General features: G+C 37.8%; 3 protein-coding genes and 1 long non-coding RNA gene across 5 annotated transcripts in view; 3 read left to right on the top strand and 1 right to left on the bottom strand.

The window, feature by feature from the left end:
* Positions 1 to 16,715, bottom strand: part of LOC143452881 (uncharacterized) — a 106,511-nt gene that overhangs the window by 30,252 nt on the left and 59,544 nt on the right. The window lies entirely within an intron of this gene.
* Positions 1,083 to 2,420, top strand: LOC143452666 (uncharacterized). The gene is made up of 4 exons (XM_076953718.1): positions 1,083 to 1,234; positions 1,565 to 1,618; positions 1,838 to 1,954; positions 2,164 to 2,420. The coding sequence occupies exons 1-4, from the start codon at positions 1,120 to 1,122 to the stop codon at positions 2,199 to 2,201; spliced, it is 324 nt and encodes a 107-aa protein (XP_076809833.1). The 5' UTR covers positions 1,083 to 1,119; the 3' UTR covers positions 2,202 to 2,420.
* Positions 6,408 to 7,870, top strand: LOC143452132 (nurim-like). Its single transcript, XM_076952993.1, has one exon. It carries the CDS (start codon positions 6,732 to 6,734, stop codon positions 7,476 to 7,478), a length of 747 nt encoding a protein of 248 aa, XP_076809108.1. The 5' UTR covers positions 6,408 to 6,731; the 3' UTR covers positions 7,479 to 7,870.
* Positions 8,030 to 13,814, top strand: LOC143452131 (COP9 signalosome complex subunit 1-like). Of its 2 annotated transcripts, XM_076952992.1 has the most exons (14): positions 8,030 to 8,784; positions 8,986 to 9,084; positions 9,525 to 9,625; positions 9,706 to 9,786; positions 10,151 to 10,315; positions 10,630 to 10,765; positions 10,872 to 10,993; positions 11,379 to 11,475; positions 11,549 to 11,643; positions 11,866 to 12,052; positions 12,454 to 12,591; positions 12,664 to 12,798; positions 13,288 to 13,343; positions 13,583 to 13,814. In XM_076952992.1, the coding sequence occupies exons 1-13, from the start codon at positions 8,740 to 8,742 to the stop codon at positions 13,327 to 13,329; spliced, it is 1,443 nt and encodes a 480-aa protein (XP_076809107.1). In that variant the 5' UTR covers positions 8,030 to 8,739; the 3' UTR covers positions 13,330 to 13,343; positions 13,583 to 13,814. The 2 variants fall into 2 exon arrangements, with proteins under 2 accessions (XP_076809107.1, XP_076809106.1); XM_076952991.1 differs by lacking the exon at positions 13,288 to 13,343 and having other exon boundaries at positions 8,053 to 8,784.

Below are 16,715 nucleotides of genomic sequence, written 5' to 3'. Positions count from 1 at the left end.
GTGTTTCGCGGAAACCAACAACTTTTGTGCCGCCCCAAACACTTCTCAAAACTTTAAGCTCAATATTCTGCTTCGTTCCTTTAAGCGCAAATGGCGGCCGTGCCTTCAACGTGATTAGTTAAATGTTTCGTGCAATAAATTAGTTCCCTGTGACAAGCGTGAGTAACTAGACAGGAAAATTGGCCGTTGGAAGGTTTTTAGTTTGTCTGCTCAAAATGTTTTTCTGGTGAATAATAAAATAAAACCAAAGCAACAGCTTAAAAAAACAACCAGTAAATATGTTCCCATGGTTTATGGTTCTTTTTTCAACCAGTAGCAAGGACAGGCAGTTGCTGTAGCAAGACAATGTCAAAACTGGTTTGTGGCAGACATATTATAGATAGCAGTACAAAACATAATTTACATAAAAACCACGAGGACTAGAAACCTAAAGTTTATTCAAGCAAAATAGTTTACAGTGATAAGTAATAGATAGTGAATAACTTTTCACGAGAATTTATTTAACGAAGTGACTATTTCACCGTATGTAGTTCACGCAGCTCGTTGTTATAGTCCGGCGGTTAGGGCACGAGAAAGGGTTGGCGAAAACTTGATTTCAGCTATTTAGTGTTTTATTGGAGTTAGATTTAGGTTGTCTTTAGGGTCGACGTGTTGAGTAAATTACTTAAATAAACATAAAATTTCGTCATCAAGATCAACAAACGTCTGGTTTATTTGGTGTCACGGTGGTCACGGTGGTCACGGTGGTCACGGTGGTCACGGTGGTCACGGTGGTCACGGTGGTCACGGTGGTCACGGTGGTCACGGTGGTCACGGTGGTCACGGTGGTCACGGTGGTCACGGTGGTCACGGTGGTCACGGTGGTTCAATTGGTTTTATGTTCCTGGTTAACGTAATTATTGCTTTGCATGAAAATGAAAACAAACGTCTTTTTCAGTTTTGTAATTTTTATGTGAAAATAGTTGTAAGAATGTTTTTTCTTCTTGTGTTTATAAATCATTTTTAATGTTTTGCTCAAGTATGACTGCCAGCATATTATTTAGTAATGAAATATTATTGAAGGCTCGTATTATTTGAAGGCCGTCGCTAGAAGTAGCAAACTATTTTATACCTGTCAATATGTTGCCCGGTCAGTCGGCAACGGAAGATGCAGCAAACTACTCAGGATCAGGGTCATCTGAGACGTCTCTGTCTATATCAACATTTAGCTATACAACTTTAATTCGGATGGCAGGTATTATCACGTCATTATGCTACGAATAAGGCATTATAAAGAAAAGTTTTGGTGTTTAAGTTGTTTCACTTTACTTAAAATTACAGCTATAACAGTTAACGCGCGCACTGAAATACTTGAAGAAATATTTGTGTCTCCGAGTAAGTTTCTTTCTCCTCTAAGGAACTTTATACTTTGTCATCTGATTTTGTATTGAATTTATTAGAAATTTTAAAACCAAGTATGTTCTGTTACTTTTTGTTTCCTTGAATATTACATATTCAATTTACAATTTTGTTTATTAACGATTTGTTCGTTCTTAATATTAATATGTTCACTAATAATGTTAAGATGAAGAAACGTGTCATGGTGAACAATGCGAAGATGACTCTACAACAATCACAGGTGACTTTTAACCCTTCATCCTGTTGTTTAAATACGAATTCATGCTAATTTCAAATAAACCAATAGCGAACGGTCTATTAATAGCTTTTCAATAGCTCTATTCAAAAGCTTGAAAAGGTTTGAGGATTGACTGCTGGTGCTGTTAGAACCTATACTTAAAACTGATGACGAGTTCTTTACAAATTAGGAGAAAATATTGTCGGTTTTTTGCATATCCAGGATCATTGAAGGAGATTCTTGATTTCGTTTTATGTGGAATTTGCATATTAGTCTTGCTCTATTTAATACATCGTTTATGCAAATATCGGAGGAATAATCTACCGGTTGAGGAACAAGGTTTTTAACGTTTACTATGATAAAGTTTTTATGCATTCGCTAAAATTTAAACGGTTAATGGCATCAACACTTAGGGTATAGATCTGTGGTTCTCAAACATTTCAAACATCTGTACATCTGTACCTTGGATAATGGGAGCCACTGATCTAGGATAAGTCTTGCGCAAATTTCTTGCTAAAGCTGAACTACGATGTCTGTTGCTTTTACAGAAAATCGACAACAGAATATAGAACTTCCCGTCCTGTGAAATGCCTTCCTACAACATCAAAATAACAATTTTCTTAAAGTACCACAATTTAAATGACCTTCTCGTGACTTGATCCAGAAAATGTAGTTTACAATTGAATTTATTTTGCTCTATTATCCTTATATTCATGATATTTATTATTTATTACAAATTGGACAGATTTTAAAACTTTGCCTTATTTCAAAACTTCTTCAATAAAATTCAAGAGTAAAAACGCAACGTACTCGCTAATTATAGTGATAAGATGAGTAATTGCACTTACATGCATCTGACTTGTAAATACGAGCACCTGGGCACCTTATATTTAAATATTTGATAACGGGGGTTGATACACATCGAAAATGTCAGACCATCGCCAAATGCTGATAATACCATGAGGTGCTTCAAAGCGGATGTTTTGAAGGTATTTTAAGCGTCAAAGAAGTTGGGCTGCTGACAACTGTCTAACGCAGTGGTTCTTTTACTGGGGGGCGTGTAAGATTCATAAAGGGGGCGCGAGAGATGACAAATGTGCATTATCTTCTACATTCTTCATTACAGATGTGCATTATCTTCTACAAAGCCTCGAATTAAACGTTTGGTTTCCCAAAAACAACTACATCCGTCACATTAATGAAAGTTAATTGAAAATAAATTGTTGTTTTGTTTAATGCTTTTTTATTTCGCATTGAGGTGGGGCGAGGATCTTTTAGGTACCGTCAAGGGGGACGTGTGCCAAAAAGTTCCCTGGTCTAATGAATGATGAAAGTCGATCAGTAGGCTATGTCAAAATGTTCCACCATTTTTCATTTTAAAATGACAAGGTGACGACCTCTACTGTAAAAGAAGCTTCTACTTGTCTACGCCAGGTGCACAGCCCTGTAATGAAACAGCAATATAATTACGATTAAGAGTTAAGAGTCAGAGTTTTTTTCGGAAATTTCCAAATCATTGGCTTACGTTAATTTAAACTAAAAATAACGTTTACCTTGCTGGGTTTCAATCAAACAAATGTTAGCAAGTCAGATTTCCACCATTAGGGAAATATTTTACGCTCTTTATACGAACAAAAATCATTGTATTCATAACTTATACGCAATCGCCAAATTCACCGCAGGTCTGTCACGTATGATCAGGTGAAACATCTCACGCTTACTCAAACAACAGTTGCCAGTATACAGTCTCATGGCTTAGAAAGAAGGTGTGGTGACGCAATGTCAACAAACATGTTAGATAAATTTAATTAGTGGTTGACTAACTACCACCCAGGAGTGCAAAAAAGCGGAAACTGAAGTATTGTCACTTGAAAACTGATTGCTTCAGACCGGAGCAAAATATACAAATGTTGCCAAAGATAATAGTAATTGTGTTGAACCAACGGTTATTCTTACAGGTCAACTGTGCACTGACAATTTTTCTTTTCTTACAACGTGATATGTATGTGTGTACATATAGGGGCCCTATACATGATAGGCCTATATATGTAGGCTACAACTTAATGTAATATGGAGATCTGCATGTAGCTTATGAGAGATCGTGGAAATATAAAATAATAAACAACGCGTGGCGTTCAAAGGTTTGAAGTAGAAATGCCAGAAGCCATCAAATGGGCTCAGAGATGTAGATGGCATGCAGACCACGTGACCTACCTCTCAAGATTTGTAGTTAAAACGAGTTTTGTATGACGGGGACAGGAAGAACAACCTGAATAGATACGGTTTTGTTTATGTTTAATAAAATGACACGAGCTAATGGCAAGTGTTCGAACAACTGTTCATCTGTTAAATAAAAACAACAATTGTCACAACAACAAAAACAACATTCCAGTCAAATTGAAGAATTAATTTTTTTTCGAGAAAAGACAAATAGGCCTATGTCATAAGTTTGTTAACAAGGATTTATTTTCATTCATTTGTTCAGCTTAATATTACATATAGCTTATGACAATAAATGCTGGTTTAAAGATTAACTCACTTTATCGGTTTGTCACAGATTTTATCACTGACTTGAATTGAGTGATCGAGTCACATACTGTAAGTTGGAATGTGCAGCGAGGAAGATTATTCGACACGAACGAATCCCGAATCTATTTGCATTAGAACCAAACAATACAATTTCATCGAAAAGTTATCAAGTAGGGCGTAGGCTATTGCTTTTACCATGACGTAATCGATGAAAAAATCGCTTTGTATAAAAAAATTGTTTTTTAAAAATCAATCGAAAATGCAAAATCGTTAGGAAAATGACTTTCATTGTAAGTATTGCCGACTCTATTTTAGCTTCGTCGAGAAACTAGATCGGGGTTGTTCAAATGGCGGATCGCGATCCGGATCCGGATCTTTTCAACTTTTTGTGTGGATCCTCAAATGTAGCCTTGAAAAAAAAAATTTTTACAGTATTTTCATGTGGATACTAATTGTCAGTGTTGAAATTAATTTTTTGAATTTATAATAGCATAATTTTGCTCCCTCTCAGCATTGAAGCGTATCGTTTTCGTTTACTCATTTACGCACCACTAACTCGACTAACTATTCTCTTGTCTTCTCTTCGTGCGGTCAGCTGGTTTTCTGCACAGCGGGGGGCCGCGGCGAAACAAGAAAAACTTCTAGAAATGTATCACTTGTAGAAATACTTAATTTACACTAAATGTTCTTTCTTTAGTTTTACAATTATGATATATACAGGAAGCCAGATGTTTTTGCTATTAACATGTAAAAATCCGATCAGTTTACGACGTATAGTTTTCAAGTAATTAACGATTGAAAATGTGTGTGCAGGGTCGGCCACAACCTAGTTAAAATAGTAAAGTCGCGAGCCCGGTTAGGATAAGGTTAACACGTGGCTGTCAATACGCAGACATTGTTTGTTGGTCGATACGCAGATATTTGTTCAATTAGAAACACAAAGGCAAGAAAGCATTGAATATTGAACAGAAAAAAAAGTTTGAGGCTGCCATTCTGTAGCACACTTCACTTTTGACTTTTACATAGTTATTATTATGTTGTAGGGTACATTTACATAAATAAAGCACCATAAAAATTAAAGCATGTCCAATATATTTACTATTCGTATTTAGTGGATCATCATGTTGTCAGGTTTGGTTGTGGTGGATCATGGCAGAAATCATTTGAACACCCCTGAACTAGATCATCATTTTTTACCAAAGCCAGTAAACTTGTAAGTAGCCTAATATTGTATTCGTGTTCGCCCGAATTTTCCACAAAGTCGATAATCGGCGAATCTATTCGGGTTTTGGTTCTTATCAACCCATCCTTGCTGTTAAGTGTCTCGACTTGACTTGGTTATGACAGTTGTGACGTTACGGCAGCAAAAATGAGTATTTTCTAAAAAATTTCAGTTTTTCAAAGAATGTGTCAACCAGACAAACTTGGAAACCTATTTTGTGGGACGCGTTGTATTACGTCAGGAAATGTTTTAAAATTGAAGGTGTTGACTATACTTGGCTTGAGCAATAGTTGAAATTGCTCGGGTCACAAACTAAATTGACTCTCGAGTCCAAAGAAACAACTTGATTATAACCAGGGTTGCCATCGGTCTCAACTCAAAAATTAGGACGACTAGGAAACGAAAGACGAATACCACCTTAAACAGTGCACAACAGAAGAAAGCAACCAATGTTCCTAAAAATAAAAAAATAAAAAAAACCAAGACACTATAGGCATGTTCTTAATTTTTGTATCTCTTTGGTACAAAATGGTAGGCTATACTAAACGTGTCAAAATCCCCAAAATATGAACCTCTGCCCAAAAAAATAAGACGAAAATAAGGACGCAAGTGGAAATAAGAACATTTCTTAAAAAAAAGGACAAACATATTTTCTAAGACACGGACCTTTAAGATAAGGACAAATCTTAGAAATAAGGACGGTATGGCAACCCTGATTACAACAGCACATGTAGCTGGACTGCAGCGTCTTGGTTTGGAAAAAGCTTATTTCAACTCTCCATGCACCTGACACCTGTTGTTAATAATGTTGCACATGTTAATTCCCCATCTACACATTACAAAAGCTTACACTTTTATGAGTGACTAAACGATGATGTTTTGAAGCCAACCAATGCGTATTTTGCCGTATATTTTCATCTCCATCTTTCTTTGAAGTTATTTTGTTACACGTCACACTTTATAAACATCACATATTCTAAACGCCACAAATCGTAAAAGTCAAAGTGGCTCTACTTTTGTCGATCCGAGCGCGAACTTAGCGAATGCAAACCGGTATATTTTGCAGCCACCTATAGTCTGAGTCTAATATGGTTGCACATTTTGTTGTTTTAGGTCACTTAGATTTTGATCTGAATAAGTGACTAACTAACATGTGGTTGTGACTTGTGAAGATGTAGTCCAGGCTATTAAGCTATAGGCTGTTCGCCATTGGCTTACATTAACATGTAAGAAAGATTTAAAGCTGCCCAGCTGCTCGTATGGTGCTAGGCTATATCTAGCCTACTTTTTCATAACACGTACATCTCTTTGTTTGTCTTGCAACGCTTAGAAAATTTGTTATAATTTAACTCTGGATTTGTCAAAATGGCAAAAACCTTACTTAAAAGTATAGTTTTTACAGTCATCAGTGTTTTGTCTATCCTCTACACTTTTTCAACGATGTTCAAGTTTATTTTGTTTGTTTCGGGAAACAGCAGTGGTTTATTGGATGTGGCGCAAGTTCAACACAAAGTCTCCGCAAGCTTCATTGCTAAGGACCTTTCACTGATTTCCATTTTCATCGCGGTGCACTCAGTGATGGCCACCGTGTCCGCAAGAAGAGTCTTCACGTACCTTGGATTAAATCCCATTCATCGATCTGTCTATAACTCTATCTCCTGCTTTTCCTTGGAGTTATTGATGAAATACTGGGTTTTAATTTTGCCAGACATCCCCCTAATTTGGGACAAGTCAGACAGCAGCATACTTGTGTATGTTTGTCAAGTCTTCCAAGCATTGGCTTGGCTTTGTATCTTTGCAGTTTTGTATATTCTTGACTTTGCTGAATTTATTGGCGCTAAGCAGGTGCAATATTATGTCGAAGATCTTGGCTGCCCCTTGCTCTCTAAGACTGCCGAAGCGCAAAGTGTATTTAAAAACATGCGCCACCCGGTGGTCAGCAGTTTCTTGATAGTCTTGTGGTGCGTTCCTTCTATGACGATCGACAGATTCATATTGGCGTCAATCTTGACTCTGTATCCGTTGCACATGTCTAATATTTCTGACAAAGACTATGCCTACGTGCGTGACATGTACGCTCGCAAAAACTATTCAATGCATCGTACTCCTTAGTTAGAATTAGCTCTTCATTAGATGTGACCAGCAATTTGTTTATATTCTTTGATCATGTTGAACTTAATGTTCAATTAGCACTGCTTTTAATCAATGAAATTTAATGTTTAGTTGTTGTTTGCACTAAATTGATTTTATAATTTTGGTTCAATTTTATGTCTATTTTGTTTTGTAAAATTTAGTTTTATTGCAGCCTGTTTGGTCAAGTTGTCTTTATTGTTAGTCATGGAAAACATTTTCTCTTTTCAAGCCTCAGGTGCTTTTGTACTTTGTATATATTTGTACATATGCATGTAAAAATGTTATGTGTTATTACAAACTATATTTACATAAAAGTATGCAGATTTTCGATATCTAAATACTGTATTTATCTTGGTTGTTAAAATTTTTAGGTTTTATCAAATCATATAAAATTATGTGATTATTATATTATGTTTAATCAAATAACTACAATCACTTTTACAAGTAAAAGTTTAATACACAGTAGAAGCTGCTTATTGTAACCACCTATAAGTTTATACGCCCAATTGCTCCTGTTATCTCGTGTTGACTATATACATGTCACCATTGCATATTATTCACTACCAGTCTTAACAATACCAAAGGCTGCAATTTATTGAAAGTCTGGGAAAAATTGGGGAAAGTCGTAAGTGTTGGTGGTCAAGGTAACATTAGCCTTGAGTTATATGCATGTGTGTGTCTTGTCTGCAACACAAACTCTTGAAATTCAAAAACTAACAAATAAGAATAAAGCAAGATCTGTGGAGTGCGTTTTACATCAGACTTGATAATTTATACAATGAAGATTTATTACATATGTTTTAGCCTTGTTCATTTGCAAATGATGAAAATTTGTTTTTACTTTTTGTGTCAAACCGGGTTGACCCAGTTGGTCTAGTTATAGTGGCTTTGGTTTTTCTGTCTATTCCTCCGGTATGATACCTGCTTAGTTTTGTTATACTATGTACATGGTGCTTGCTAGTTTGGCAACTGTAACTGTAAACCTGCCTATTTACCTTTTCTGTTCAATTTGCTGCTTAATAATTTCACTTTTAAACTCAAGCCTGAATGATGCTTTTTCCTTTTCTTGCACTGTTTTTAAATATTTTTTATCATACAGAAATACTTTGGTTGCATGGCTTAAGCAAATAGATTTAGTACTTTGTCGTAACTATGTTTCATTGCACGCAGAATATTATAAGTTTTATCCAGTAAACACTTCCAACATCTGTATTTGTTGAGCCAAGTTCATCCTTCAACTATGCCACTGCCAAGTATCGGAGTATTTAATTCCCAGTCGTTGCCGGTTTGCTTTACAATTTTTTTCCTTGACCTTATTTAGTTTATGATAAAGCTGTGTATGTGCTAATGTTGATACTCTTTTAATTTGTATAATATGTATGTACTGTATTGCACATACTACTGCAGTTTGCTATGTATGGTATATTATTGCAGCATTTGTCACTACACTTACGTGTTTGTTACTTGCAGTGTTAAAATATTGCAGAGCATTGAACCAATGCAAATTGATGCTGAGCCTGAAGAAGAGAACTTGCTTGATCCTCACCAAGCTGACAACAACTTCATTGTTGAGCACCCGACCTTAGTGAGTGTGTTCGGTGTTTTGTGGCGCTCATCATATTAACCACTGGTTCACAACCTTTTTCATTTTGCGACAACTTTTTCCAATAAAATTTCTGCAGCACCGTAAATTGCTTGCAAACCGGTAGATATAAACCTACCATTAGGTTTAAGAGCACTGAGCACCAATCAGGTGAAATTGGATTATACTCCATGGCGCACTCGTGTGCCTCGAAACAGCAATCGAGAATCACTGGTATAAATCTTAGGTGATGCCTTTAAAGATGGATATTTAACACTCACCTACTAAACTTTTTCCAATTAAGCCTTTTTTTGGCGCTTCTAGTTCTATGTTTTATCCCCTTTGTTTGCAACGAGTAGCACAGGATGAGAACGTTTTCTTTAAATTTATTGCTTATTAATTATTGCATCACAATTATTAATTGCTTCTCCTTCCTGTTGTAGGACCTTGACACTTATGCATCGAGCTACACTGGTTTCATGAGGATCGAGCGACTGATGTATGTTGCTGCCCATGCACCGTCACTCAGGGTCGATGCTCTGAGGTAGGCCGACTGCCCTGAGGCTCGTGCAAGGCCGTGTGTCTTTGACTGTGAATAACTTTTAAACTCCTCGTCCTATGTAGGATGGCAACCACTTATGTGAAGAAGACGTTGAATGTTGCTTATTACCAGGAAGTCCACAACAAGTTAATTGAAGCAATTCGGTAAATTTAAATCTCGGTTACAGTGAGCCGTAGTTGCACATGTAACGATACAGTATGGTGTTGATCTATTCTTGCTTAAATGTCTTGCCACCACACTTGTTCCTTTTACATTTGTCCTTTATAAGTAGAAATAGAACCCGAGATGAACTGAACTTCCACATGAACCTGTGACTTGTTGCCGGCTTTGTCAAACTTCCTTGTTACACAACAACAAAGTTACTTGTTCATAAAATCTTTGTAACAATTGTTAAAGCGCATTGTGCAAGTTGATAACCAAGTATCAGGTTCTCCAAGTCCAATGCATTAAAACAAGTATGAGAACTTGATTTATTGAGCTATATAACTATGTATCTTGTACCATCAGGAGCTCGGACCCAAATCTTCCGGATGTGGCTGGAGCTGTCAATCAACTTCCTTCATTGGACAGCCACTGGATGGAGCACACGTCGAAACACGCTGGCACTCTCCTCGAGAAACTTGACATTGACTTGAAGAACTACAAAAGCAACTCTATCAAGGAGAGCATCAGGTGTGTTGTGCCTGACACAATGTTCATGTCTTGGGTTCTGAGGTAAAAGTGGATGCAATGCTTGATTCCAAGCGTCACTGCCTCGGGTTTGAGAAGTTACGGTTCCCACCAACCTAAGCTACTGACACCAATGAGATTGAGAATTGTCAATTTACATGGGTTGCTTTTCATCTTCTGTTAATCTGCAATTTCTATTTGTGATGTCATTAACAACGTTTGTTACATCCTACTTTCAGTGGCAGGCCATATATTGTTGGTTAACTTGAGATAACCATGCAACGTTTTAATTAAACAGCTTTTGTTGATTGTCCTAGGAGAGGATTTGATGATCTCGGGAGTCATTACTTGAACATGGGCGACCTCAACAATGCCCTCAAGTGTTACAGTCGTGCGAGAGATTATTGCATGTCGCCGAAACACCTGGTCAACATGTGCCTCAATGTTATCAAAGTGAGTTTGCTTGATGCAGATGCACAAAATGTTGTTGTGGTTGTGCCTCAGCCAAGGAATGCTTATGGGCATAGACACAACCTATAATGAAACCCCACTTTGGCAGGTGTGTGTATATCTCGGGAACTGGTCGCATGTTCTAACGTACGTCAACAAAGCAGAAGCGACCGGGGAGTTCGCAGAGAAGGAAAAGGAAGGCCACAATCAACATATCATCACCAAGTTAAAGTAAGATCAGTTGCTTGCTTCAATTTATGTTTGTGTTGTTGTGGTTTTGATGATTTCTTTTACCTTTGTTTGATCCTTTTATCTCTTGATAACCATCGGTGTCTGAAGGTTTATTTTTGTATTTTTCTTCAGTGGTTTACTTTGCATTTACGGAAGCTGCTTTTTGACAAACAAACAACTTTTATTGCTTATCTGGTTGTAAATAATTGCAAAATATACTCAGATAGCAGACGACTGAGCATTTGCCATTCCTCGTATAATCCGCAACTTAACCACATAGACGTGTCGGCTTGAAAATGCAGTGAAATCTAATAGAGTTGTTGAAAGTGATGCAGCGTCTTTGCTTTTCTCATGGAATGACGTAAAATCTTTGTATTCGCCGCAGGTGTGCCGCTGGACTTGCTCAGCTCGCCACCGGGAAGTACAAACCCGCCGCAAAGAACTTTCTTCAAGCGATGGTCGACCACTGCGATTTTCCAGAGGTCGGTAGATGGCGCTAGAGTTATAATGACTGGACTGAACTATTCTGACTTAACCTTGTGCGTTGCGTTGAAGCTTCTGTCCCCGAACAACGTCGCGGTTTACGGCGGTTTGTGCGCGCTTGCCACCTTCACGAGACAAGAGCTGCAGACACACGTCATAAATAGCAGGTTCGTGTCTTGTTGTATTAAGCAACGCATTAGTTCGATTAAATTCTAATAGAAAATTATTGTTTTCAATGTTTAGCGCTTCATGAATATCACATATGTATATAACTGATGTAATTCTGGCCAAAGTGTTTTGCCTTTCATTTAACTTTCTTATAACTAACACACGGTTGTTTTTGACTGCGTTGAATAACCTGGTAAACTATTCTGTATATCTTGTCCTAGTTCGTTTAAACTTCTACTTGAGCTGGAGCCAACGATACGCGAGATAGTGTTCGCTTTTTATAAATCCCAATATGGACGATGCTTGACATTGCTGGAAGAAACTCGACCCAACTTGCTTTTAGACATCTACTTATCTGCCCACGTCAAGAAGTTGTACGCCCAGATACGTTGCAAAGCCCTCATACAGGTAACTACCGGTCTATATACTTGGTACGCAGTGGTGCTATAGAGCGAGCTATGCTGGACGAATGTGAATATCGTGTCCTGAAATCCTATGCTGTGGCGTTCACTGCAAATGAAGATTTTTCTGAAACCCTTATTTCTGACCTCGTGAAAATTATGCTTCAAACTCTATCGTATTTCATTCGCGCTAGTTAATAGAGTAGATAAATACGCGTGGTCATCAAACACAGCCGAGAAATTTAAAGTTATTCCTCGGTCGCAGAACGAGTACTATAGTCAAACCAGTAGAAATTATCCTTTGAAGGCTTTTAGTAAATGAAAACATTTTATTAGTGATTTTGGTTTGGTTTTTGTACTCGTTCTTCATATGAGCCGTAACCCCGAGCACTTTGCTATATTCCGCAGTACTTCAGTCCTTACAAGCTGGCCGATATGGTGAAAATGGCCGATGCCTTCAACTGCTCTGTCGCATCATTAGAAGACGAACTGATGCCGCTTATTTTGGACGGACAGATCCAAGCTAGAATCGACTCGCAAAACAAGGTTCAATTATGACGTGATTATTGTTTATCGAGCAATGTATCAGTGACGTAATAATGATCCGTCGTTTTGTAGATCTTACACGCGCGGGAAATCGACCACAGAAGCACGACCTTCGCTAAGACGCTGGCGGCGGGGAGAGAATACATCCATCGAACGAAGGCGTTGATTCTGCGCAACGCTGTCATCGGCAACAACATTTGCGTTCAGGTGAGTGGAATCGTGGCTTGCTGTTACGCCGATTAGCTCGTCCTGGCCACATCCTACGTTGGGTCATTATAGATCTTACTGTGCTTGGCTGTAATGCGGACTCCATCTTACACATCGCTGTATTCCCACATAACTCCGCAGACATATTTTCAAGATAATTTATATTAAGGTTGATCTGTATTGAAACAGATGTAATTATTCTTGTTTTATGACGTTAACACTGGCCGCCTATATCCATGGCAACGGTTGCATTGATCCACCTATGACGTCATAAGTATGTTTATTGTTGTGTGCAAGTGTCGTCATTGTTACATCAGCATTAAATTAGCAAGATGGCGAGTGTAGTTCAAGACGAAGGAGAGTATAGTGAAGTTTTAGTTTGACCAGTTGGTATCATGTCAGCATCCATGGCATAAGCCATAGCTGGTATCCCAGTTGTAATGAAACGGTTCGCCAGCACCAGTACAAATAGCGCCAATTCTGTTACAGGCTCCTCCCAGGGCTGCAGCCACAGAGAGCGTCAGTAACTGAAGTCATTCTGACAGGTTAGTTGGGTGCCGAGTGTTCATGCAAGTCGCATTGCTCGTGGAATATCACTTTGCTGTCGTTTAAAGCTTTCTAATGTTTGTATTGGCGTGTTCTTTGATGTTCAGCAAAGCTTAATATTCATCTCCGCTTTTCTCATCCCATGCTTTGTAAATCTGCGATAAGAATTCCCTAAACTTTAGTAATTCGTACATGGGCTGCATGTTTTGTTTTCAACTTTCTTATTTTAATTTTTTAGCCCCCGTCGAAAAATGGTGAACATGGGCCCAATACCGGAAACAGATGACGCCGTTAATTGTGACGTCATATCTTCTTCTGTTTTATTCTCGACCGAAACTGGGAGAATAATTTCGTGCTTTTCTGTTTACGTTGTACGTTTGTGACCTTGTTTCAGTTTGCATTTACTCCGTTTAATTGTCTTTATACCGTCACGCCCTTGCAATAAACATGCTTGCTAACAAAGACAACAACTTGCTATTCGTCTTTTTTGATGAAGTAGTTTTTAATAATTTTTACACTTTAACTTTCAGTGGTTAGTACAGTTATGATTCCCGATTAATGTCAATTTTGTCGATTTCAAGTCATCGTTGCAACGGACGTGCAATGACGTTGTAGAACCTACATCAATCAAAACTATTTCAATCTTGGTAAAGTCTGTTAAAAGCCGAACGCGGCGATCCGAAGCCAAACTGGGACAAGCGAACAATTCTGAACACTTTATGGCGCCCAGGAGCAGCAGAATGGCGCAAATCGCATTTTCAGGGGAACCAGTGGTGTGCGTGGAAATTATGTCTCCACGCAATAGATAGCAGGGCGCAAAGTTGCCAAATTTACCGGTGGTTTGGTCACTTTAAATAATGAAATAAAAGAATTATTATAATTAAAATGGAAAATAAAATTAAAGAATTCGTTAACAAATTTATTAAGGATTCGTACTAAATGAATTTTAGATTATTTTGATGCTGGGTTCAGATGGCGACAAGGCTCCGTATATTCCATTTATTACGTAACTACGAGCAAACAAATATTTTGTCTTATTTTGGTGAAAACAATCAATCTTTTTTCTGTTTTTATGAAATTACGTAAAATATTCGCAACCCTTCAACTTTCAACGACAGATGATACAGCCACGAACTTGAATGATTTGCAACCGAATTTTTTATTCTTGCCAAGTAAAGGATCCACCTGAACGTTCTTTCACGAGTTCGAGTCGTTGCAAATAACAGCATCAGTCAATTCGTCAAAATCTGGTTCTTAGTTTAACTCGGTAGCCCAGTAAGTTGCAGAAAAAGCGCCACAGAGCATTCCTATGGAAGAGTATAATGATTTTGGCAAGATGTAGATTTTAAAATGTAGGCCATGATGTCACAATACCATGTCATAGATATGGATGGGGCGTTCAACTACGTCATGTTACACTCCAGATGCAATGCACAGGATGTCAAAGTTAACTGGTGACTGGCAAACCAACGTCAACACGGATCGAAATATTAAGTGGATGCGATGAATCTTTCCAGTCAGGTCCCGTTTCTGTGCGTGGAAGAACATTGCGGTCGCAAACAGTCGTAAGGAGAGCCAAGTGGCGTTCACAATCAGTCCATTAAAATTTCAAGACCATAGCTTTAAGCTTGATGAAGCGCCAGTCGTGGCACGTTTCAAAGATTTTCGACATTTCAGGTTGAAGTAATCACGTGATTAATCTGAAATCTAGCCGGTATATTATTTACGCTCAGTATAACTACCTTATACCACAGGCCTAAATGTGCGAAAACGCTTCTTCAGAGCAATCCATTCGACTTGTGAATGTTTGCTAGAATAAGTGCGCTACTTTTCCCGATAGAGACCATACATGTACAACTTGTAGCCTGGTTTCAGGCTGTTATTCTTAGATCACGTGAGCTAATCTTGGTATTTATCCTCGTATACGGAGGGACACGCTCCATGAAATGGGCAGGCCACGGAGACATGCAGCTTTCGATCACTTAAGTTCGAAAGAAAAACAGCAACGGGTAAGGGAGTTCTAAATCGCCGAAGAGTTTTTAAGGTTTTTGGGGATTTCCTGGAAAAGTAGTCACGTGATAACGCTGATATACTGAAGGAAGCGAAATGCTCTCAAACTTCAACCTTTAGCTTTCGTTCTATTTTATTTGAGCGAGTTGTCGTTCGCCAAAAAGCGAGATTTAAAAGAGACGGATACAATGGTGAATAAAAACAATACCTACAATAAGCAAGCACGTAATTTTAAAACAACAACAGGCTACATTTATGTACCTGATTATGTACCCGGCTACATTTATGAACTAAACATGATATTATAAAAATTGATCAGAAAAAAATACTACCGCTATACACAAACATTATATACACATAAATGCAGAAACTTTGATTTTTTACGGCAAACTTCAACATACACTTACAGCTGGTCACTGCAAATATTATCATTTCCAAAGCTAAAAAAAAACGTTTTGAAAAACAATCAAAAAATGTTAGCTTAAAATGCAGAGCACAGGCACATGGGGAAATGAACACAAGCTAGATTACAATCCCAACCGTACAGCACTATTTTAGTGATAACATTATAGTAAGGGCTGATAAAGGAACAGTGACACAGGCATGTCGTTGAGTGGCACTATGGTCCAGTCCAGCGAATGAAGAAGCTCGATTCATAATGCAGTGATGCAAATACAACACACGAGCAGAAAACTGCCTTTAATAATCACAAGTTTCAAGAAACTAAACAGCTACATAAAAAATGTGTTTTAAAGCAGAACTAAGTCCATTACTGAATAAACATCAAAGGGATCAAGGCACCCACCCACGCTGGATGGTGATTATCTTGATTCTTGCCTAACAATGGTCAAACAATTATATACTTCAGGTGAGTTATTGACGGCGACATGTGACGTTTCAAACCAGATGAAGTGTTGGCGCATTATCGTAGCGAACCATGAAGTAGAATAATGACATCTATTACATGGATTCTAACAACAATGTAATAATCCTTTAAGCAAATACTCAAGCACATGTATGTTTAAGTTTTGACACGATGTCATATTTGCCAGCAACATTATTTTGTATCAACCAAGCACTGTACTGCCATATGTAGTCCTGCAGTCCAGCTCGCCAAACTAATCGTTTTATAATGCAAAATCTCAAAACTTGTGTTTAAAATCCAACACACTTTATCTACATAACCAAAATCGCAAATGTTTACACTCATGTGATTGGGTTCATTGGCTTTCAAACATAATTTGAAGAAGTGCACAAGAAATAGGTCGACATACAACAAAAAATTAATAACAAAGGCGACATAAATAGCAAACAGATCAAAACAAAATTTGAAATTTTTGAGTGCACCCCAATAAACTAGC

The sequence above is a fragment of the Clavelina lepadiformis genome, chromosome 4 (genome assembly GCF_947623445.1).
Source record: "Clavelina lepadiformis chromosome 4, kaClaLepa1.1, whole genome shotgun sequence".
Taxonomy (NCBI): Eukaryota; Metazoa; Chordata; class Ascidiacea; order Aplousobranchia; family Clavelinidae; genus Clavelina; species Clavelina lepadiformis.
The sequence above is the reverse complement of the archived record's forward strand: the minus strand, read 5'-3'. Positions and strand labels throughout refer to the sequence as shown.

Excerpts from the sequence above, each read along its gene's own strand:
- LOC143452666 (XM_076953718.1), top strand. The coding sequence starts at position 1,120 with ATGTTGCCCGGTCAGTCGGCAACGGAAGATGCAGCAAACTACTCAGGA. Across the intron at positions 1,235-1,564 it reads AACTTTAATTCGGATGGCAG|ATGAAGAAACGTGTCATGGT; the intron begins GTATTATCACGT and ends AATAATGTTAAG. Across the intron at positions 1,955-2,163 it reads TCTACCGGTTGAGGAACAAG|AAAATCGACAACAGAATATA; the intron begins GTTTTTAACGTT and ends TTGCTTTTACAG.
- LOC143452132 (XM_076952993.1), top strand. The coding sequence starts at position 6,732 with ATGGCAAAAACCTTACTTAAAAGTATAGTTTTTACAGTCATCAGTGTT.
- LOC143452131 (XM_076952991.1), top strand. The coding sequence starts at position 8,740 with ATGCCACTGCCAAGTATCGGAGTATTTAATTCCCAGTCGTTGCCG. Across the intron at positions 9,085-9,524 it reads TTGTTGAGCACCCGACCTTA|GACCTTGACACTTATGCATC; the intron begins GTGAGTGTGTTC and ends TTCCTGTTGTAG. Across the intron at positions 12,799-13,582 it reads GCAACAACATTTGCGTTCAG|CCCCCGTCGAAAAATGGTGA; the intron begins GTGAGTGGAATC and ends TTAATTTTTTAG.